The sequence below is a fragment of the Hyperoodon ampullatus genome (assembly GCF_949752795.1).
Source record: "Hyperoodon ampullatus genome assembly, chromosome: 19".
In the NCBI taxonomy this organism is placed as follows: Eukaryota; Metazoa; Chordata; class Mammalia; order Artiodactyla; family Ziphiidae; genus Hyperoodon; species Hyperoodon ampullatus.
This window is the reverse complement of record NC_136932.1, coordinates 43418203-43440594: the sequence shown is the minus strand read 5'-3', so window position 1 is coordinate 43440594 and position 22392 is coordinate 43418203. Positions and strand designations below refer to the sequence as shown.

Below are 22392 nucleotides of genomic sequence, written 5' to 3'. Positions count from 1 at the left end.
CCCAGATTGTGCTGAGTACAGAACAGGCAGGGGCTACAAACCCTGCAGAGACCAAGAAGAACCACCAAGCCTCAGGTGAGTCCTAGGCACACCGTAAGGAGGAGGACCTGCAACAGTGGAAGATGTAGAATGGGGGCAGAGGGGGGAAGGAAAGGGCAGGATGTCCTCAAACATCTTTTCTCCACCAACCAGACCCTGTTCTTAGAGGTCCATGTTCTAAAGAGCACAAATTGAAGAAATTCTTGGCCAGCTTAAAGCAACTTCCTGCCCCTCCATAGGAACGTCAACAAAACAATACAATAACCACCTTCCCAGGCACTCAGCCAGAGGTTCCGTGCTTCGTTTGTTTACGGTCTCCCCCTGCTGTCCAACGGAGGATTAAGAGGCAGCTCTTTTAGTCTAAGGCTCCTTGTTTTCCCCAGGGACCTGCTCTAAGTGGATGGAGAGCCAAAGCCGGGATTTCTTGTTCCCACTTTTAGGTCCCACGATTAGCAGCAAAATCCTTGCATCGTGACCGGCACTAAGTTGGTGATTAGCGTTGTTCCTCGTTAAAGAACAAGCATGAGACCAGGCTATTATCACTTCACTAAAGGATCTTATCTAAATCTGATTTTGGGTTTCAGGAGGTCACAACGGGGTCAGGAAGACCCCATGATGTATGTGCTGATCCAAAGTAAGAACAAGGTTTCTACTCTAGAGCTAAGGGGAGAGTGCTTCGTTATGTTTTTAACTTCTAACAGCCCAACACTGCTGCCTCCTCCAGAACCCAACTGGGCCACCTGCTTGGGGCGTCCAAGTGGGAAAGAACTTGGTGGCCTGAGTTTGGAGGGGGCGCGGGGTTCGAGCCCAACATAGCCCTCTCGATACTGGCCTGGGAGGATGTGGGAGGCCTCTGAACTAGAAGCAGCCCTGTAGGTCTGGCCCCTTCTCTCCCAGTCTGGTTCTGCCCCAGCCCCGCAGCCCCGATTGGGTCGGAGGCAGTGATCCCGCCCCGAGCAGGCCGGCCTGCCCGCAGTCGCCTTCCTCACCTGAGCGTCCTGACTCTCAGCTCGGTCTGTGGGTTCATGGCCGCCATCGTCCCCACGCGGTGGCCTGGCCGGCTCGCGTCTCCCCGCCGCAGCCTGTCCTGGCCCAATCTGCCCTCCTCGGGCAGCAGGTGCCACCGACCAGCTCCCTCTCCCGATTGTTTTTCTTCCGGATTTCGACCCTCCGCCTCGGCTTCCGTAAGAGGCGGGGTCTGAGCGCACGGATGGCTCTGGGTGGCGGGCTCGGGGGAAGAGGCGGAACTCTCCAAGGAGCGCGAAACGGTGAAAGGCTGAGGGGAAAGGGGCCTAGGGGACGGGGACGTAAGAGAGGCGTGTTCTCGTGTCACCAAACCCCGATACAACACTGCCCCGCCCAACGGCCGGGGCGCGCCGTGGCCCAGACACCGCCCAGGCGGCTCCCAGCGTGCCTCGCGCGAGGTCGGCCTGGAGGGGCCGTCTTCCGGCGGAAGCCGCCGCCTCGCTCCGCCCCGGTGCGTCGCGTTTCACTAGCACAGAACGTGCGGTCTCGGCCCTCGGTGCTGTCTCCCTCCAGGTTCCCAACGTCCCGAGGGGCAGAGGGCGAGGGGAGGCGGCGTAGCCACCCACTGTCCGGCCTGTAATCCAGTCTCTTTCCCAACTACAGGTAATCTCTCTCCTCTTGGTCAGTGAGCGCCTCCATTCTCCACTCTCACGTTCAAGTGTTTTCCGCTCTTCAAACTCATGCAAGCTATTACACATTGGACTTTTGGGGGCTCCTGGACTCAGAAAGCTATACATCAGTGAACGAAAAATAAGTCACTGCCTCTATTTACGACCAAACATGAAATAAAGATTATTTACTGTGCCAAAGACTAACTATGATTTCCTTCAAATCACTGGTTCTTAATTTTTTTGGGGGGGCGGGGGCAGGACAGTGCATGGGATTCCTTTGAAGAACTGATGAGAGCCATGACTCTCCCCAGAAAAATGCACCACAACTTTACAAACAAGCTTCATGAGGTTTACAGACTCAGAAGCCAGGGTTAAGAACTCCCTTAAATAAATGTTTCCCTTGGTAGGATGGGTAAAAGAGGGCGATGTGGAGAGGAGGGGAGACAAAAGCAAAAAGGAAATGCTGCCAGTAGAAGATGGCCAGATTACTTTCAGAAATGTGATATTTGCATAAGTAAGATGATAAGGGGATTGTTTTAGTTTACAGAAATCAACATGCAACAATTTTCAGAGATATCCTGTATCTTTCGAATCCTTCCCTGGTAAAACTAGGGAGATCAGCAAGAGTCTGAGGATACCTAAATTGTAAAATGGACATAAGGACATCACCAATAAGCTGGACTCCAGAAAGCTCTGTCTAGGATTTTATTAGACTGCTTTTTCCCCCAATATAAACCTATATTGGAAGATTGAGACAAAAAGGCACAAACTCACATTAAATAAACAAGGTAATCTAATCAGTTCTACAAAGTGTATTTTGTAAAAGAAGTAGCACTAGGAACCAACCAAAATACGTCAGGGAGTCCCAGCAGGGACTGTAAGAGAATTTGGGAAGATATACACATGTCCACAACACTGACCCTGTCCCCAGCCTCTCTCCATGAGAAGGCCAGAGCCCAGCACCCCTCCTACAGAGGCACTGCTGCTTCTAACTGGGACTGCGGCCCTGAAAGCAGCTGGTCTGAAGGGGCGTGGCACATCCTCAGGTACTACCCCTGGAGCTGAGCCTTGCATCATAGCCCCTCTGAGTGCTAGTCAGTTTGGGGGGTGGGTAAGGAGGGAAGGGGGATACTTAAAAGAAGCCAACACTGCTGCCCAGCAGCGACACTATCCATGGGGACGGAACAGACCAGGCACGTCCCTTCTTATGTTGATGTGGGCTGGAGCCCCAAGTCCAGCTGACCGCAGGAAACACCAGTTCAGCTCTTGTGGATGCTGAACTGGGGCAACAGGTGGAGGTGGGAGGAGCCAGAGAAAAGGCCGACAAGGAGCGAGCCCCGCCCCTAGAATTGGAGTGATATGTGTGGATCTCAGAGAAGAGCTGAAGGAAGGAGACTGACAACTGCTGACCCTCAAACCACATAAACAATAGTCTGCCTAGAGTATCACCGTTTGTTTCTCCCAGGCTAACCCACATCTGGACTTAACTTAGTTGATGAATGTAAGAAGGGAAAGCTTTAAGCACAAATATAATTATAGCTAATACAGAGCTTGTAGGAAAACATTTATATTTTTCTCCAGTAGGAATGTCTATTCAACTTTCCCAGTCAAATAAATGCTACCAGCAGTTGGGATGCTAATAACCAACTGAATTGCCCCAGATCCACTACTATAGACCCCACAAGGTGAGGAGACTGTGACAGGATATCTCCTGGCCCCAGAGGGGGCCTCAGTGAAGGTGGGAGCTAACCACACTGAGTCTGTCCACCCTTACCCCAGGAGGGCCACAGGGAAGCAGCCGTCAGGAAGTCACAGGTTTCATCCTGTGTGACACTCCCTTATTGCACTTAGAAATGAGTAAGGCAAAACAAACTGACAAAAACCTAAGGACAGATCATCCCATCCTACTTCTCACTCCCCCAACAGAGATTTGGTCTCGCATTAGCAGTTGCACCCAGGCTAGCATGGGCTTGAGTCACTGCACACTTGGCCAACAAACTTCACAAGGTTTGGGAAATGTCAGGTGACACCACAGCTATCTCAGATTCTCCCACTGGGAAGGCATACTCGGGCTCTGCCAAGTCACAGGGAACCGTGAAGCACTCGGCAGCTTCTGCTCCCCTGGAGCCTGGACTTTCTCACCAGCCAGCTTTGGTAGAGCTCCGTACTACGATCGCTACTTGCTTTTGATTGTCCAGGGCAGAACTCAGCATGGGGGCAGGACGAGCTGAGTTCTTGATCCCCAAATTTCCTTTCCAGCAACTGGAGACATGGGGGAACATGTTCTGGGGAAAAGCTTTTTGCATGCTTGTTTTGTGCAGCATGAAAAGATCAAGACCCATTGTGTCCTGACCAGCCTCAGACAGAGGACAGGAATCTAAGAAAGCACAGAGAAAAGGGGATTATTGCTGAGTGGCAGCACCAGCCCAAAAGGGAAGAGGAGCGTGGACATACAGAGCTCCTCGGGGGGCAGACTCAATTCTAAGGGCCACACGGGACAGTTCCCTCCAGGTAGAGTTGACCCGGGCACATTACGGGCTCTGCGGAGATACAGAATGGGCAACAGAAGGGCCAAGAAACCATAGGTATTTCTAAGACTAGTGACCAGAGATGCAATGCCTGGGGCAGGGGTTATCTGTATTTGTTTAATGTTCAAAACAGGCTGGCTGGGCCTTGGGTACTTCCATGGTGCCTAGACACTCTAACAGTGGGTTACTGGGAGCAGAGGTCAGAGTTATGAAGCCACATTGCTGTTCTGTGGAACTGGAGGGGAAAAAAATATGTATTTCTAACTCATCCCTTCTCCCCAGGTGAGCACTCCAAATTGCAAAGATCTGCCCAGGAAGCAAAATACCTCAAGTTTATCCCAAGGTTGAAAACTAACAAAGTAAATCATTTAAAATCACCACATCACAAAAGGCAGCTATTTTGAAAGACTAAAAATGTCACTTGGAAATAAAGGGGGTGGGGGCACACAGAAATGGGTCAAGAACACAATGGTTGGAGAGGGAGGAGCTGTAAATACAGCCACCTACACGCCACATATCTCAGAGGGGCGGGCTCCCACACACACGGGCTTCGTAATACCAGACAGTCTATTTGTTCACAATGTTAAAGGGCATCTAGAATTAACTACAGTAAGGGATCAAAGTTGCCTGAAGAATGGGCACAGAAAGGCTGCGTCCGAAGATGGCCTGTCACTCAGGAGGGTGGAGCTGCTGGGCCTTCCTGTTGACCACTGTCTTGCAAAACTAGAAGAGAAATACAATTATTAAGGAAGCAACAGAGGAAAATAGAAACACACTGTAAATCATTGATGGGGGAATTGCAAAAGGAGGAAGGATGCCAGGCAGTGTGGTGGGGGGCTGTGGGGGGGAGAGGAAACTAAGGTACAAGCAGTGATGAGAAGCTGGCATCTCCTCAATCCACTTCATCCTACCGTTTTATCTCCCAGAAGTTCTCCTCAAGCACACGGGGCAGGGAGAGTGAGCAGCGGTTTGCTTCACTGCTGGTGAAAGCCCAGGCCTCCTTAGCACCGTAGTGCTAGAGGACGACCGGGCTTTATTGGATGACATAATTTTCTCTCAGAGCCTGATGGGAGCAGGACTAGGCTACTCATTCCATGCCTAATCCCCTCTGAGCTGCTGGAATAACAGCAAGTCTGGAGGTGTGCAGGACACTGGGTAATACAATGTAGGGTCTTGGGAAAGAGTGACCACGTGAAACAAGAGACATCCCATCCTGGTCCTATGACCTGGGCAGAAACACCCTCCAAGTATCTGAAAGATGCTGCCTCTGAACTACTCTGTCTGGGATCAGAGGGTATAGAGAGAAAGGAAATGAAGCACCAGACCCAACAAGGACCACTAGGAAAAGCTGTCTGGACAGCAAATTTTCCAAGGGAGAGGCAGGGAACAGCTCTGGCACAGGGAGGTACAGGGAGCACCCAGAATGCCAGCCTCAACTTGACATGGCTCAAGTTACGAGAGGAAGAGTAATTAGGTGCAGATAAGCTTTGATTCTCATCCACTGGCCCCACCCCAGCCGCACTTCCCACCACCCTGTCCTTGTCTCTGAGTGGTTCTTTGTATAATCACATAGATCCCTGAAATGTCTTAACAGCATAACTTCTTCCTCTTTTCGAAGCCTGAGAGCTATTAAGCATCGCAATCATCATTAATACTACAGGGCAGGACGAGGAGAGAAGCAGGCCTTCTGCCTCCAGGGTGAGCTGCTGAGCCTTGAGGACCCAAACCGATTCTGGCATCTACGTCACGCTCAGTGAGAAATGCGGTACGTACAGTGCAGAGGGGGGGAGAGTGGCTTTAGTCATCCGCCGTCATTCCTTTCACTGGGTCCTTCTGTCTCATCTGGAACAGAAAAAACAGGAAAAATGGAAGGCTTTTGCTGTTGATGGGACTCTACAACAAACACATTCCTCCTCCTTCTCAATGCTGCCAGTGGATAGGGTAGAGCATTTTTTGTGCACAAAGCAAATCAGAAGAATAGAATTGTGTGTTCACACAGCCAAAGCCATACTATTTATAGCTCTGTCATTGGTCCCACCATCCATGATTTCCATGTCTCTCCCCTGCATCCCACCGTTGGGGTTTAGTTCTTAAGCTCCTCTCTTTCTCTCATTCATTCAACAAATATTTATGAAGCATCTTTTTTTGTGCAAGGAACTGCTCCAGGCCTGAACCAGCCTGAATTCAGCCGTGAACCAAAACAGGCCAAGTCTCTGCTCAAGGAGCTTACACTCTGGGACAAGGTGGGGGGAGAAGGAACAAACTATGCCAGGTGGGGCTGTGGGCTGCTGGGACGGAGAGACTGTGGGAAAGTGCTATTTTATGAGCTGGCTGTGGAGGGCCTCTCCGATAAGTGACATTTGAGTAGAGACCTGAAGGAAGTGAAGGGGGAAATCCCGTGGGCCCTCTGGGGGGTGGGGGGCAGGGAGCGTTCCAGGTGGAGGGAACAGCAATTCCCTCTCCTGAGCTCTGCCTAGAGGCTTTGCCTAGTCAGCCAGGTGGGCAGAGTTTGGCACCAGAGTTCGGCATCAGAACACGGGGGTCGAGAGTGCAGGGAGTGGATCTCAGCTTGGCAGAAGTGCGAGGCTGCTGGAAAACAGCATGGGATCTTCTCTGGAAGCACTGAGTGGTCCCTTACCTGGCACCTTCCAAGCAGCAGAGGACACAACTTCTTGTTGGGGATACTGCGGTGGCCATCTCTCTCAAATCCTTTCCAACTTGAAAATTCTATTCTAATTGCAGGATGTCTATAACATGTATGTTTTAACTTCCCATTAGATATGTCTTCATTATCCGTGAGTTTTCTGCTCAACTTTCATTCTTTACTCATTCAACAGCTTTTGAACACATAGAGCATAAGCGCTGGAATCAAACTGCCTGGATCACATTCTGGCTCCATCACTAAATTGTGTGACCTTGAACAAATGACTTCACTGCTAAGCCTCAATTACTGTAATAATAAAATAGAGATAATAGTACACATGTCATGGGGTTGTGGGGAAGATTAAGATATTCACGTGGAGTACTTAGCACAGCAGAGTGCTTGGCACTCTGTACATGTTATCTGTGTTGTTAATGTCTTTGTTCCAAACAGTGTAGTGAAGGGGATGTGTGTGTACACAGCTCTCAAGAACCTGCACTTTTAAGCTACAGCCTCCTCAGTTTTTGTTTTATTCACTTGACTTAAATACTGCCACACTGTGCAGAGATCCTATCTCAGCAGTAGTAGTTCTCCCCTGGGAAACATCTTCAAATACACTCTCTGCTACGTTTCAAACCCGTGTCTATTGTTCGCACCCCCTTGACCCACCAACTATTATAATCAGTAAGTCCATGTGGAACCTGGACATGAGAAAAACGTTCTCCTGGTCCTCCCCAGAGGTTCCCATAGTCACTCCTTACTGACAACAATTACTGTAATTACACCTAAGGTCTTAGCTTGGCCTTTTAGGCTACAGTTTCCTCAGCCTTGATCAAGATAATTGCCTGGGGCATTTGTAGGTTCTGGGGCTCCAGACCTGATGAATCAGAACCTACAGGAGATGGACCCTAAATGAGTCATAAGATCAATCAGTCTCACAAGCCTCGCTTTTCATTGTCCCCAGCAAAGACCCTCTGCTCCAAACAGGAAAGTCTGTTTTCTTTTTTTTTTTTTTTTTTGTGGTTCGCGGGCCTCTCACTGTTGTGGCCTCTCCCGTTGCGGAGCACAGGCTCCGGACACGCAGGCTTCAGCGGCCATGGCTCACGGGCCCAGCCGCTCTGCGGCATGCGGGATCCTCCCGGACCGGGGCACGAACCCGCGTCCCCTGCATCGGCAGGCGGACTCTCAACCACTGCGCCACCAGGGAAGCCCCGGAAAGTCTGTTTTCTGACACCAAGCCAGTATGTGCTTATTCCTAGCTCCCCCTGGAATGCCTCTCCCTGTAGATTTTGCTCAAAACTCACTTTCCTGAATGATATCTTTAATAGTGCTCCTATAACTTCTGTTATCCATATTAATTAATATCTGTTAATATACTATTTTATAAGGGTTCAACAAATTCAAGATTTTTCAACATAACAAATCTGTTAAGGATAAGGGCACTGTCATATTTTTTAAAAGACAAGAAGTTAACCTTGTGGTGTTAGGTTGGAATGGGAAGTATCTGTGTGATCATAATGTGTCAGCTAGATACAGAAATAACTACAGATGTTAAAGTCCCCCAGCTCCATCCTATGAGAAAGTCTGGGAGCAGCAACGCCCCAACAGTAATGAGCATGTTCAGCACCCAAACACCGTCCTCCACTAAAGGAAACAGGGCTCCCAGGTGATGCAGCTGATTCTAGGGCTGGTCACAGAAAGAGCAAGACGAGCCTGGAACACCTTGCTGTCCTTCAGGTGAACAAAGGTAACTTCACCAGAACTGGACAGAAAGGCAGAATACAATGAAAAGAACACCGAAGTCTGTGACGTTTCGGCCTAAAATACAGAAACTGGATCTAATCACGCAGAATCACTGGACAAACCCAAATTGAAAGACATTCTACAAAATGACTAGCCTGTAACTTGCACAAATGTCAAGGTCATAGAAGTCCCAGAAAACTGAGGAGCTGCACCAGACTGAGACTAGAAGGGTGCAGTGTGTAATCCCGGGTCGTACCCTTTCCTTTAAAGGAACAGGTTCTCCGGGTTCAAGAGTATACAGGAGGGGGGCTTCCCTGGTGGCGCAGTGGTTGAGAGTCCGCCTGCCGATGCAGGGGACACGGGTTCGTGCCCCGGTCGGGGAACATCCCACATGCCACGGAGCGGCTGGGCCCGTGAGCCATGGCCACTGAGCCTGCACGTCCGGAGCCTGTGCTCCGCAGCGGGAGAGGCCACAACAATGAGAGGCCTGCGTACCGCAAAAAAAAAAAAAAAAAAAAAAAGAGTATACAGGAGTTCTCCGTATTCTTCTTGTCATTTTTAGTAAGTTTGAAACTCTTTCAAAATAAAATTTTTTAAAAGACAGAAAAGCACTCTTTAAATGTCTGCTCACTAATGACCATTCATGTAAATTTTCAGTAATCAGGGAGGCTAAGATTTAGTATCATGGGACCAAAGCTCCTTGGGCCTCAAGCAGATCCTTGTATACCCTGAGACTCCACCACCTGGCTTTAATTTACTAACGCGAAGCCAGGTCCTGTTTTCCTACTGCTTGAAATAAGATGCAACTTCCCATCAGGAAACACGATAGCTTCCTTTACTCTCAGAGACAAGGTCCCCCCCACAGAGGGTGCCACTGAAATAAAAATGCATTATTTCATTCTTATAATGAAATGCTCTAAGAATGCTTATTTCCTGTTTCCTGGGGCCTAAATGACACAAGAGATTTTATCTGATGTTTGTAGTGTTCCTTGGATCAAACCACTGCAGGCTATATATATACATACAGTGGAGGAACATGAAAATAGAAGCTCCAGTCCTGGTCTGTTTGTTTTTAGCAGTGGTTTCCTCTAGGGAATGAGGCCGAAGGTTGGAAGAAAGGGACTTTTATTCATCTACTTATTTTCTTTATTTATTTGGACTTTTATTTTTTAACATTTTTCTCTATCTTTTGAAAACTGCTTTTACTATAAGTATGAAATACTCCTTTACTTAAAGAAACTTGTAAAAGTATCAATGTCAGTTTCCTGGGTGTGATACTGTACTACTGTTTTGCAAGATGTCACTGGGAGAAACGGATCTCCTCTCTGTATTATTTCTTATACCTGCATGTGAATCTTATAATCATCTCAAAATAAAAAGTTCAATAAAAAAATAAAGCTAGTAAAAAACAAACAAACCAAAAAAACAATCAGTTTAAGACACTGAAAAGTAATCACAAACCAGTTAGTTCTGAAAGTGCACAGATATGAGGCAAATGTGGAATTGTTTTTAGAACCTCTCTAGGGACTTCCCTGGCAGTCCAATGGTTAAGACTTCGCCTTCCAATGCAGGGGGTGCGGGTCCGATCCCTGGTCTGGGAGCTAAGATCCCACCACATGCCTCATGGCCAAAGAACCAAAACATAAAACAGACACAATATTGTAACAAATTCAATAAAGACTTTAAAAATGGTCCACATCAAAAAAAATCTTTTTTTTTTTTTTTGTTTTGTTTTGTTTTGTTTTGTTTTTTGTGGTACGTGGGCCTCTCACTGCTGTGGCCTCTCCCGTTGCGGAGCACAGGCTCCAGACGCACAGGTTCAGCGGCCATGGCTCACGGGCCCAGCCGCTCCGCGGCATGCGGGATCTTCCCGGACCGGGGCACAAACCCGTGTCCCCTGCATCGGCAGGCAGACTCTCAACCACTGCGCCACCAGGGGAGCCCCAAAAAAAATCTTAAAGAAAAAAAAAAAAGAACCTCTCTAGAAAGCCACTCTATAAACAGATTCAGCCTTTGGGGGAAGAAATTTGGCAACAGGTAACAAGAGTCTTAAATTCTCTAATTCCACTTGTAGGAATTTATTCTAAGTAAATAATCCTAATTACCCAAAAAACTGAGTGCATAAAAAATTTTCATCACAGCATTATTTAAAAACAGTGAGAACCTACAACAACATGAAGGAAAATCCAACACAGGGTGATGACAGAGTACAGAGCAATATGTACACTGTTGTTAGAAACATGTATGTGAAGAAACTTTTTTTTAGCAGGAAATGCTTTGTTACAATGTTCAGAGAAAAAAGTGAGAGAACCACCCAGGCACATGGAATACCATCATAGCTAAGTAAAAGTGTGTACGAATTCTTAAAATGGTTATCTTTAAATAGAGTACTTATCTTTAAATAGAGTACTTATCTTTAAATAGAGTACAAGTGTTTTTTTTCTTTCTACTTTTTACTCTTTTCCAAAAAATGTTTAAGGCTTATATATTACCTTAATATTGAAAAATGAAACTATTTAAAAAGAAAAGAAAGCTGCTCCTATATTTCAAGATGCTGGTCAATGTTGCAGGTGGTCTGCCCTGGGATCAATCACTTCTGGGCAGGGTGAAAGGAATTCAGACTCCACAGACAGGGATCCCTCGGCCTCAAAAGACCTAGCTTTGGGCTTCCCTGGTGGCGCAGTGGTTGAGAGTCCGCCTGCCGATGCAGGGGACACGGGTTTGTGCCCCACTCTGGGAAGATCCCACATGCCGCGGAGCGGCTAGGCCCGTGAGCCATGACCGCTGAGCCTGCGCGTCCCGAGCCTGTGCTCCGCAACGGGAGAGGCCACAACAGTGAGAGGCCTGCGTACCGAAGAAAAAAAAAAGACCTAGCTTTGCCCTCTGCAGGCGCTATGGGAATCTCAGATTCCAATCTCCCACAGCCCAGCAGGTGAGCTAGGCACTGAGTGGTTTCTCTTTATCCTCAGACCTTCTGTCTACCACAAACCCAAACGGGAAACTAGGATGTAGTGTCCTGCCAGGCACTTCACTGCATAGGGACACTTATACAATTGCTGCGTAACCGGTCCAGAGTTTAAGACTTAAAATCTAAAACTGATGGTGATCCATCAGTCAAAAAGCCATAGGATGGAGCAAAGGCCCTCTTCATCAAAGTTCAGGTGATGAGAAAGGGACAGGCACATTCACACACAAGCGAACAGACAGGAAGGCCGGCTACACGGAGGCTCAGAGACAGCTCCCAGGGTGGGCCAGCAGAGCAAGAGCGCCATGTAGCCTCTCAACTCCATCCCAAAGTACAAAGTCCAGAAGGAATGGGCTATGGAGGGATCAGAGAAGCCAACAGATTTAGAGAGGAAGACCCACAAGGGAAGGCTGGGGAAGAAAATGCGGCAGGATCTTCATCGTGTGTTCTTTGCTGTTTCTCAGCAAATATTCTAGAGAGTCCAGTAAGGAGGGAAACAAATTCTCTTAAGTTTTTAAAATGAGTCCTCTTCTCCCAGTCTCATTATCTAGAGTTAATGACCAAGGCCCAGGAGGTACCTATTCTCTGAACTAGAAGGTATCCTGAACTTCTCTGAAAGTAATACCTATGGCACAGGTAGCCATGAGCATTTCATGACCATACATGTCAAATGTTTACCACACATGACAGGCACATGGTAAGACCTCAATGTTAGCTTCTCTTAATAATACAGATATGTTATTGTAAGTCAACTGTACTTCAATTAAAAAAATAATATAGATGTTTATTACCACCATGTCCATAAGACAGTGAGTTCCCCATTACAGGAGGTGATCAAGCACAAGCTGGTGGGAAAGCTGCAGAGAGGACTCAAGCACTGGCCATATAATTGGACTAAATGACCTTTAAGGTGCCCTCTTCCACTTTTGAGATTGAGTTTCTTAAGATCAGGAGCGAGGGAAGGAGGGAGAGCCACTGCTCCCCTACAGGCACACATTTCCTGACATTTTTGTTTTTAGGGAAAAGGACTAATCTCTCTTTTCTTAAAAAATAATTAATTAATTAATTAATTAATTTTTGGCTGTGTTGGATCTTCGTTGCACGCAGGCTTTCTCTAGTTGCGGTGAGCCAGGGCAACTCTTCGTTGCGGTGCACGGGCTTCTCATTGCAGTGGCTTCTCTTGTTGTGGAGCACAGGCTCTAGGTGCACGGGCTTCGGAAGTTGTGGCACGTGGGCTCAGTAGCTGTGGCGCACGGGCTTAGTTGCTCCGTGGCATGTGGGATCTTCCCGGACCAGGGCTCGAACCCGTGTCCCCTGCATTGGCAGGCAGATTCTTAACCACTGCGCCACCAGGGAAGTCCCAGAACTAACCTCTTGATCTCATTTCTCAAATCCTTGAGCCTCAATCCAAGAATGGTGCGTCCACCCCCACAGAGGGACAAGAGTTATGGCAGTGGTGACTGTGGCCTTACAGTGACCTCTCATAACTCACAAAACAACCCACCCACGCCAGACTACTATGCATTGGTTTAAAGAATAACAGTCATAATTTCTCTGATTTTTCTTTTTTTTTTGGCCGTGCCAAGCAGCTTGCAGGATCTCAGTTCCCCGACCAGGGACTCAACCCAGGCCACGGCAGTGAAACCCTGGAATCCTAACCACTAGGCCACCAGGGAACTCCCTAACAGTCATAATTTCTATCACAAACTTGCAGTTAATCATGGCAGATTGAATACATGCATTTGTTGCTATTCCTCCCCAAAACCCTACCACAATGACAGTAAAGGAATAAAAAAGATAGAAAACTATAAAGACAACAGAGGAGACAACTACAGATAAGAGATGGAAATGGCATTCCGGAAGATGAAAAAGGATGGATGAGCAATGACTGATCTGCAGAGCAGCAGGGGCTGCCGGTGAGGAGGGGACCCACTGGTGCTGCAGGTCACCCAGAGGCCTGGGAACTGGCAGCACCAGGTGCCTCTAAAAGTGGGAGTGCAGCTAGGGGTGAAAACAGGTGACTTCACTGAAAGTGGGAATAAAGAACCATTTGGGCCTGGCGTGCCCTGGTGTTCCCTCCCCCAGTTTTCACAGTCAAGTAACGCCCCCTTCCTGCAAAGCCCAGGGATTCACTCTCTGGAGGCACTGAGGTCTTGAACTCAGGACCCCAGGCTCAGCTAGGGGTGAAGTAGGCACGATGCAGAATACAATGGGATTAAGTTAGAGCCACCCCATGGCATAGTGAGCCCACCAGGACCCTTCTTCAGCTCAGCTCCCAGAATGCTGGCCCTGACCATCTCCATGAGCAAAAGACTGGGGAGTCCTCTCAAGGCAAAATGAGCAGCCCAAGAAAAACAGACTCAGGATCCTGAAGTGGGGGACCCCAATGGAACCACCTGATTACCCTTCAATAAGCCCAGCCACTGACTCAGAGAGCTTCCAACTGCTTTCTGGAGCTTCACTCTTCACTTTGAACGGACAGCCAAGGACCCCCAACCCCCAGTCATTTGAGGGAAGCCCCTAACAGAAAACACAGAGTCCCATAGGAAAAAGGAGCTCAGAGAAAACAAAGAATGTTCAGGTGGCAGATATCTCAAAGCCAAACAAGAACCAAAACCCGGAGCTTCAGAAAAGGAAAATGATGCAAGCAGAAAAAAAGAAAAAATACTTAAAAAAAGAACACAGCACAAGAAATGCTTTAAAATGTCTTAAGTTCAACAGAGGAGAGAAAAGTTAACTTCGGAAAACCTCCCCTAGGAAGGAGACGAAAAAGGAGACACAACAAGAAAATTAGAAGATCAATTCAGGAGGTCCAACTTCTAACTAAAAACAATCCAGACAGAGAACAAAGAGAACAGAGGGGAGAAAATGATGAAACAGGTAACAGGAAAACATTTCCCAGAACTAAAGAGATCTTTAGCTCAAAGTGCCCACCGGGTGGGAGCAAAATGAACGAAAGTGAACCAACGTCAACTACATTATTGTGCAAACAACCCAACCAACCACCCTGCTGAGACTCAAAAACTTAATGACACAGAGAACTAAGCTAACAAAGAGAAGGAACACGGTTCGAACTTCCTAACAAAACAAGAAAATTATCCAAGGAAGGAATGAAGATCAGAGTAGATGAAAGGGTTCAGTTGGGAAAAAGAATGACAAAGGTATAATAATGATAAACGCTGAATGACCAGTTAACCCCAAATTGTGACACTGAAGGATGGAGAGGAGGAGTGTGTGAGTGGTGGGTGGAGTAAAAGAGCTAAACCTTCCACAGGAAGAAGCGAGCCATTAACAGCTAAAGTTGAAAAACTGTGACTTAAGAGGATAAACCTATTATTTAGAAACTCAGAGGTAACTAACCAAAGAAACAACTGTGAGAACTGCAAGGGGCTACTTCTGGGGGCAGGACCACAGGGACAGGGCAGAGGAGGACGGCATCGTCCTCATACGCCTGGGATACTACTGCCTGAGTTTTAAAACTATAAAAATACTTGTGGAGGTGATGGATATGCTTTTGGCACTGACTGTGGTGATGGTTTCACGGATGTCTATTTATCTGCAAGCTCATCAAGATGTACACATTAAATGGGTGCAGCTCTTTGTATGTCAATCAGACTTCAATAAAGTGTTTTTTTAATTAAAAATGAAAAAAGTAAAACTCTGAAAATAAAACTTTGATACAAATATTTTTAGAAAGAGGAAAAATAAAGAAGAAAGAGAAGTGAGCTAGAGGTACAGTCAGCACACAAAGGTCCCATACAGTTGCTAAAGGGGTCAGAACATGTCCCCCAGTGGCTTTGCTTTCTCTTCCACTGCCAACTATTTAAAAAATTCCAATTCCAAAGAGGGTTTTCTGCATTTTGTAATTATCTTGGAGGACAGAGATCATCTAAGCTTTTGGCACAGTTATCCACAGAATGGAGAAACAGGCAAAGACAAGGGGTGGGGATTAAAAAAAGAACTCTCCGAGGACAAGCGCTCTCAAACTTTGGATCTGAGGGAGGCAGATCCAGTAAATGCTCAGGAGAGTTTTCCCAGCACCAAGAATTCGAATTCGACCCAAAGAGTGAAAGGCTGTCAGCAAACACTTCCATGACCCCAGTGTACTTCTGGCTGGCCTGTCAGGCAGTGGGCAGCTGAAGCTACAGGCTAAACCCCGAAAGCGCCATGTTCTTCCATTTGGTAACCTGTTTCTTTTCTTTTTCTCAAGAATCGGGTGACCACAGGACTCAGGCCTCCCTCTTACATTGTTAGAATCGCCAGAGCCCTGGACATTAAAATCTACCACTTCCTGAAGATCCTTAGCAGAAGAATCAGGAGTTGTGTCCAAAATCCTGCCACTTCCCTGCCAAATGTACCTGTATGAATAACTAAAACATCTGCCTACAACAGGAACTAACTCAGCAAACCACTGTAACCAGTGAGTCAGCCCAGGAAGTGTCGTCCTGGAGGGTAAAATCAAGGAAGGAAGAGCTTGCGGGCCCATTCTCCACCGAGACCAGCACAGCGCAGTGGGAGCACCTGTGTAGTGTGGGGCACCGTGGACCCAGGCCTGCGTCTCACCTGAGGCCCTGCTGGAGAGCCAGACAAGGCTGTGCAAAGCTATGCCTGCCAGACACCCAGGCTCTGTGCCAACCCTCCCAGGGCAAGGAGGGAGCAATGGATGGCAGTTCCTATGAAACAGAGCTTCCTACCTTAATTTTAGCCCCGAGAGGCAGGAGGGAGTCCCAGATGGCATTTAGAGGGAGAAGAAGAGACGGAGTGATTGAGCGCTATGGCTCTTCCCCTGACTGTATCAACTGCAGGCTGTGTGACCCTGGGTACGGCCTTGAACTCTCAGAACCTCTACCTCCTCATCTGAGAGTGGGGGTAACAGTGGCGCATCCTCACAGGGGTTGTGAGAATCACAGGAGATGGGACAAGACGTGGAAAGGCCCTCAGAATAGTGTCTCACACACAGCGGCTGCCTGAATGTTATTTACTGACCATCTCCTCAGAGTGAGCCTTGCAGGGAAGCAGCCCCAAATTCCCCAAATGAGGCAAGAGGAGTGTTAGGTCTTCAGGCTTCCATGGAACAGCAGATAGCTCTCCTTCTGGGATCCATGCCACAGCCAAGAAAAAAAAAAAGGCAAAGGCTCCAAACTCTAAAAATAGCTCCTAACACCCTTATAGAGGGGTTAGTCCTGTGTGCCGCTGCTGTCCTCTGCGGGTGACGTGCGTGGCATTCGTGGACCAGCCCAGCCTGCCTCCTTCCAGGGCCACCTCCATCTCTGCAGCCCAGCACCATCCCCCCCACCACCAGCTCTGAAGAACCATTGCAGCAACTGTATTACTCACTTGGCATTCAGCACAGCCCACCATATTTGTCTCTCTGGATATGCCAAGACCTCGACTAGACTGCAAGTTCAAGAGCACAGGCTGCTTTCTTCCTTGTAGTTCCCATATCGCCTGGCATTAGACCTTACCCACAGTAGATGCTGACATGTTCCTAGAACCACAGGACGGTGCCCTCAGTGAACTGCCCTGGCACGACTCCGTAATGTTCACGGTTATCTAGGTGGCAGTCCCAGAGTCTCGTCTGGCCTCCCACGTACCTCATCCAGCTGTCTCTTCGTCTCTTCTTCCATCCTTCGAATGTCGTCCATAGTCAGGTCAACCCACTTATCAAGCCAACAGAACAGCTGTCTGTGGAAGTTTGTAAACAGACGCCTCTCTTGCTATAAAAAGGAGGGACCCAAGTTAGAACTGGAAGGTGCAGGCCACTGCTGCAGCCCTGCGCCCCAAGACCTCTGTGCCAGTACCCACACTTTACGGGGGTGGGGGGAGTGATACCTGGCTGGCTGATCTGGATCAGCCCTCCAGTCCCTCAGGTCAGTGACCTTTGCCTCCATGTGTCTGAAGGGTATGGCCTCAAGTAGGGGAAGCCCCCAGGAGAGGGTTGGTGCCTACCTCACTGCGAGGCTCTGTGCCCAAAATGCTACCAAGACAGGCAGTCCACAAGTCAAGGTCCCAAAACAACTGTGCCAAGTTTCCTCCTTGTCTCTTGAGCCTAAAGCCAGGTTAAAACTGGCCAACAGCTATGAATGTTGCCCAATTTCACCAGACTCACACATCAGAGATAAGGCTATAGAAACTCCTTAGGTGTCATTTGGGCGAGTTGCTCAGTTTTCCTGGGTCTCCCATTTTTACATGTTATTATACTTTTGTTTGAGATTCTCTTGTTAAAAAAAGAAAAAAGGAAAAAACTCCTTAGGTCTGTCTAGTTCAGTAATTCAGGGCACTGGAGAATTTGGTTCATAGTGCTTCTTGCCTTTTGGCATCAAGAAAAGATGCTGAGGGGCTTCCCTGGTAGTGCAGTGGTTAAGACGCCGCACTCCCTACGCAGGGGGCTCGGGTTCGATCCCTGGTCAGGGAACTAGATCCCACATGCATGCCGCAACTAAGACTTCACATGCCACAACTAAGGAGCCCATGAGTCGCAACTAAGGAGCCCGCAAGCCACAACTAAGGAGCCCACCTGCCGCAACTAAGACCCAGCGCAACTAAATAAATAGAAAAGATGCTGAATTTAATTTGTCATTTAATCACAACAAAGCCCCTTCCTGTTTCCTTCTTTTGCCTCAGTTTCCTTACCTTTCACATGTGGTACCTTTGGATGGACAGCATTAAACTGTAAGTTCAGTGCAAGGGGGAGTGGGAGGTCTGGGAAATGAAACCAAAATATCAAGCCACGTGGGTTGATATATGCCACGTGGGTTGTATGATCTTCTCTTGTCGGGCAAAACACCTCCCACCAACACACACTGGGAAGGCCTCCCACCCTGGTCACTTACCTTATGTATAAAGTTTTCCACTTTGTTCTGCAGGCCCCACCACTTGAACTTGACAGTAACCAGTTTGTATGCACACATGTATGGGCAGTCTTTCTGATTTACAAGTTCTTGCTGTATTAGAAACACACCCACAGGCAAGCAGTTAACTAAGAGGGCAGACCTCTGGATCCCCCTTAGCCCAGGCAGGCCATTCCCCTCCTCCATGGGGGAGGCCCACACACACTGGCCCCAGTCCACCCCCACCCCCCGGTGGTGAGGGTGTGAACTGCACCTTCCAATTGGGACCCAAGGGTCCTCGGCCTGTTTTGATAGACTTAAATTTTGCTGGGTCTTCCTCTGCCTTGTAATCCTGAGAGGAGTTGGAGTTGGAGGGGGGAGGGAGAAAGAGGGGGAAGGGGAGGGAGGAGGAGGGAGAGAGAGAGAGAGAGAGAGAGAGAGAGGGAGAAACAGATCAGATTTTCCACCAGAGTACGGTTCATACCATTCTTGACATTGCTGGCTCACAGAAAATCTGGGAAGGTGTTATAAACAAGATATAGAACTGTTTACATTTGCCTCAGAGGAGAGCTCTCTGTGATTTTGTCTGCCGGGGCCTGTTTTCACTTTTACCAGACTGTGTGAGCAGGCACGTATTTCCACTGTTTAAGATGGGGCTTTGCAACCTGGAGTGAACATTCATATGACCAAGGAAGGTGCTTTCAAAATACAGTTGACCCTTGAGCAAGGCAGGGGTTAGGGGTGCTGACCCTCCACGCAGTCCAAAATCCACCTGACAGTCTGCCTTCCGTACCCGCAGTTCCTCTGCTTCCTCGGATTCAACCAAGCACAGATCGTGTGGAACTGTATTTAATACTGAAAAAAAAAACTGCTTTTAAGTAGACCCCCGCAGTTCAAACCCATGTTGTTCAAGGGTCAACTGTACAGATTTCTGGGTCATTCCACCTAAAACCCAGTGAATAAGAACATCTGCAGGGGAGGGTTGCATGTTTTTTTTTTTTTAACTCCCCAGGTGATTCTAAAACGGCAGCCTGAGCTGAGAACAACTGGCCGCAGTCATTCCTGAAATCTTCTAGTCCCATCTCCCTCTGGCTTGTTTTGTTTTTGTTTTTAAACTGACTTGTTTTAATAAAATCATTATTGGAAATGTTCAATGTACAGACTTAATCCTCTTGTGTACTATCGTCAGTCTCCCCTCACTGATTTAAAATGCAGTCAGTGCTGTGTGTTAATTAACAGTAACAAAAGTTTACTTTTGGGCTGTTCCTCTGCATTGACTAATGTGGGCAACGAAAAGCAAACTCCTTATGGCATCTACTTAACAAAAATAACGAAGCTATCAAATCACACACATACACACACACACACACAATCATAAAGCATTTCCCAAAGCTAAGGAGATTATTTATTAAATCTTCCCCGCCTCTGCTTCTCTCCACTCACATGAAACAGTCAACAAAATACTCAAAGCACCATACTTTTGGCTAGTATTTCTGTTTGAGAAGTGAAATATCTGGCGATGTTCAGTTTGAGGAAATCCATCAAGCTGCACACTTATGATCTATTCACTTTGCTATATATGTTATACTTCAATAAAAAATTTTTTTTGAAAAATCCACTAATCTTTTGAGGGTAAGGGTGGGGATATTAGGCAAAGAAGCACAAGATGGCTTTCATATCTATTTGGGAATGCACAAAACAAAATACCTTAGTCACAAAGAGTGACTCCAGGAAAGAGGTATCACACCCCTGGGGTACAGAGAGCAAACACTTATTCCCTACCAACGGGCAGAGTCAAGTTCCTGTGCCCTGATTCCAACAGGCCTCTGTCAAATAGGGAGAGTACTGAATGGGGGAAACCTAGTCCTTTACTTCCCTAAACCAATACCTCCTGGGCAGTGAGCAGGACAGACCTGGTCCCCCATCTCTCCAACTTTATGGTCTAGCAGTGGACTGTCCTTTCCAGGTGGCTGCTGCCATGTCTGTTACTCTGAGAAGTGACCACCAACGTCTTGAGGGCAGGGTACTTGTCTTTTCATGTAACTGGCAACCCCCCAACCTAGAACCCACAGAACAGAGTATTCTAAACACAAAATAGGCAGGCAATATCTATTTTTAATCACAAGGTTAGAAAGAGAACTAGTTTCAGGCTAAGTGTCACTTCAGCAGGGCAAATCACCCCCAGGGCTACCGACAGTACCTGCGTCATCCAGTGACAATTTCCAGAGGGCAAACAGGACACATACATCTGGGCCACCATTTTCCTGGTGGTATTCCCGAGTCAGGGCGAGGCAATTCTTAACACTCATTTAAAAAATAAAATACCCAAGAGAGAACTTCCCTTTGAGCCAAGTTGGGTATGGTTCCTTGGTTTCTCTGACACTTAGAAGTCATTTCTGGGGCTTCCCTCGTGGCGCAGTGGTTGAGGGTCCACCTGCTGATGCAGGGGACACGGGTTCGTGCCCCGGTCCAGGAGGATCCCAAATGCCGCAGAGCGGCTGGGCCCGTGAGCCATGGCCGCTGAGCCTGTGCGTCCGGAGCCTGTGCTCCGCAATGGGAGAGGCCACAACAGTGAGAGGCCCGCGTACCGCCAAAAAAAAAAAAAAAAAAAAAGTCATTTCTGCATCTCAAAGGCCACCCATATCACTGAACAGTTCCTACCTTGCTAAGTACTTGGCTTCGATCTGCAATGTCTATATATATGGCTTCCACATGTTTCCAAGCCTCAGGCTCCAGTTTATGCACCTGCAGGAACAAGGAGGACCACTGTGTAGTTTTTATCATCTACGAAGCACCCTTTACCCAAAATGGACACCTAGCAGCAGCTGTTCCCATAGCCATAGATGTGATATTCCTACTGGCACATGCAAAACTATCCAAAGGAGTGGGAGGATGGATTTTAAGTGGACATACATTTGAGAACTAATGCTTTGATTTTTCAGGCTAAGTACAACTGCAGCAGCCCAAGACACTCTCAGGACTCCCCTAGCACCTACTTTGTTTCCATATGTTCCCCCTTTGTAAAGACTATACACTTGTCTCATGGGGATGTTGCCTGGTTAGCCATATACTGCTTATTTTGATGCTCTTAAAAATTAACTAACTCGGGGCTTCCCTGGTGGCACAGTGTTGAGAGTCTGCCTGCTGATGCAGGGGACATGGGCTCGTGCCCCGGTCCGGGAAGATCCCACATGCCGCGGAGCGGCTGGGCCCGTGAGCCATGGCCGCTGAGCCTGCGTGTTCAGAGCCTGTGCTCCGCAACGGGTGAGGCCACAGCAGTGAGAGGCCCGTGTACCGCAAAAATAAATAAATAAATAAATAAAATTAACTAACTCAAAATAGGTGGTACCAGATACAAAATCATGCTACAAAATTCTGATAAATTCAAAATGTACAAAAGGGACTTCCCTGGTGGCACAGTGGTTGCGAATCCGCCTGCCAATGCAGGGGACACAGGTTTGAGCCCTGGTCCGGGAAGATCCCACATGCTGCCGAGCAACTAAGCCCGTGTGCCACAACTACTGAGCCTGTGCCCTAGAGCCTGCAAGCCACAACTACTGAAGCCCGCACGCCTAGAGCCCGTGCGCTGCAACAGGAGAAGCCACTGCAATGAGAAGCCCGTGCACCACAACAAAGAGTAGCCCCTGCTCTCCGCAACTAGAGAAAAGCCCACGCGCAGCAATGAAGACCTAATGCAGCCAAAAATAAATAAATAAATTTACAAAATGCACAAAAGGATATGATAAAGAGTAACTCTTTCTCTTGTCTTCAAGTCCACTCCCAAGTACCACCAGTGCTAAACAATGAAGTGTAGAGATTTTTCTTTTAATACAGATGGTAGTATGTATACACACTGTTTCACATTGTGCTTTTTCCACTCAACAGTGTAGGTTGAAGACTGTTCCCTACTGGTTCTTTTTAATGGCTGCATAATATACCACTATATGGCTGCACAACAATTTATTTAACAGGGTCCTACTGATGGGCTCTTACGTTGTTTTTAACCTTT

General features: G+C 47.7%; 1 protein-coding gene across 1 annotated transcript in view; it reads right to left on the bottom strand.

Annotated features, from left to right (window-relative positions):
* Positions 1-4522: 4522 nt before the first annotated feature.
* The window catches only part of PITPNA (phosphatidylinositol transfer protein alpha), a gene marked incomplete at its 5' end in the record, with an annotated part of 38535 nt that continues 20665 nt past the window's right edge, over positions 4523-22392 (bottom strand). The window contains 6 exons of the mRNA XM_079724982.1: positions 4523-4927; positions 5978-6046; positions 17148-17270; positions 18387-18497; positions 18658-18735; positions 21045-21128. Coding sequence (XP_079581108.1) covers positions 6002-6046; positions 17148-17270; positions 18387-18497; positions 18658-18735; positions 21045-21128 — 441 coding nt within the window. The 3' untranslated portion in view covers positions 4523-4927; positions 5978-6001. The remainder of the gene's footprint in view (positions 4928-5977; positions 6047-17147; positions 17271-18386; positions 18498-18657; positions 18736-21044; positions 21129-22392) is intronic.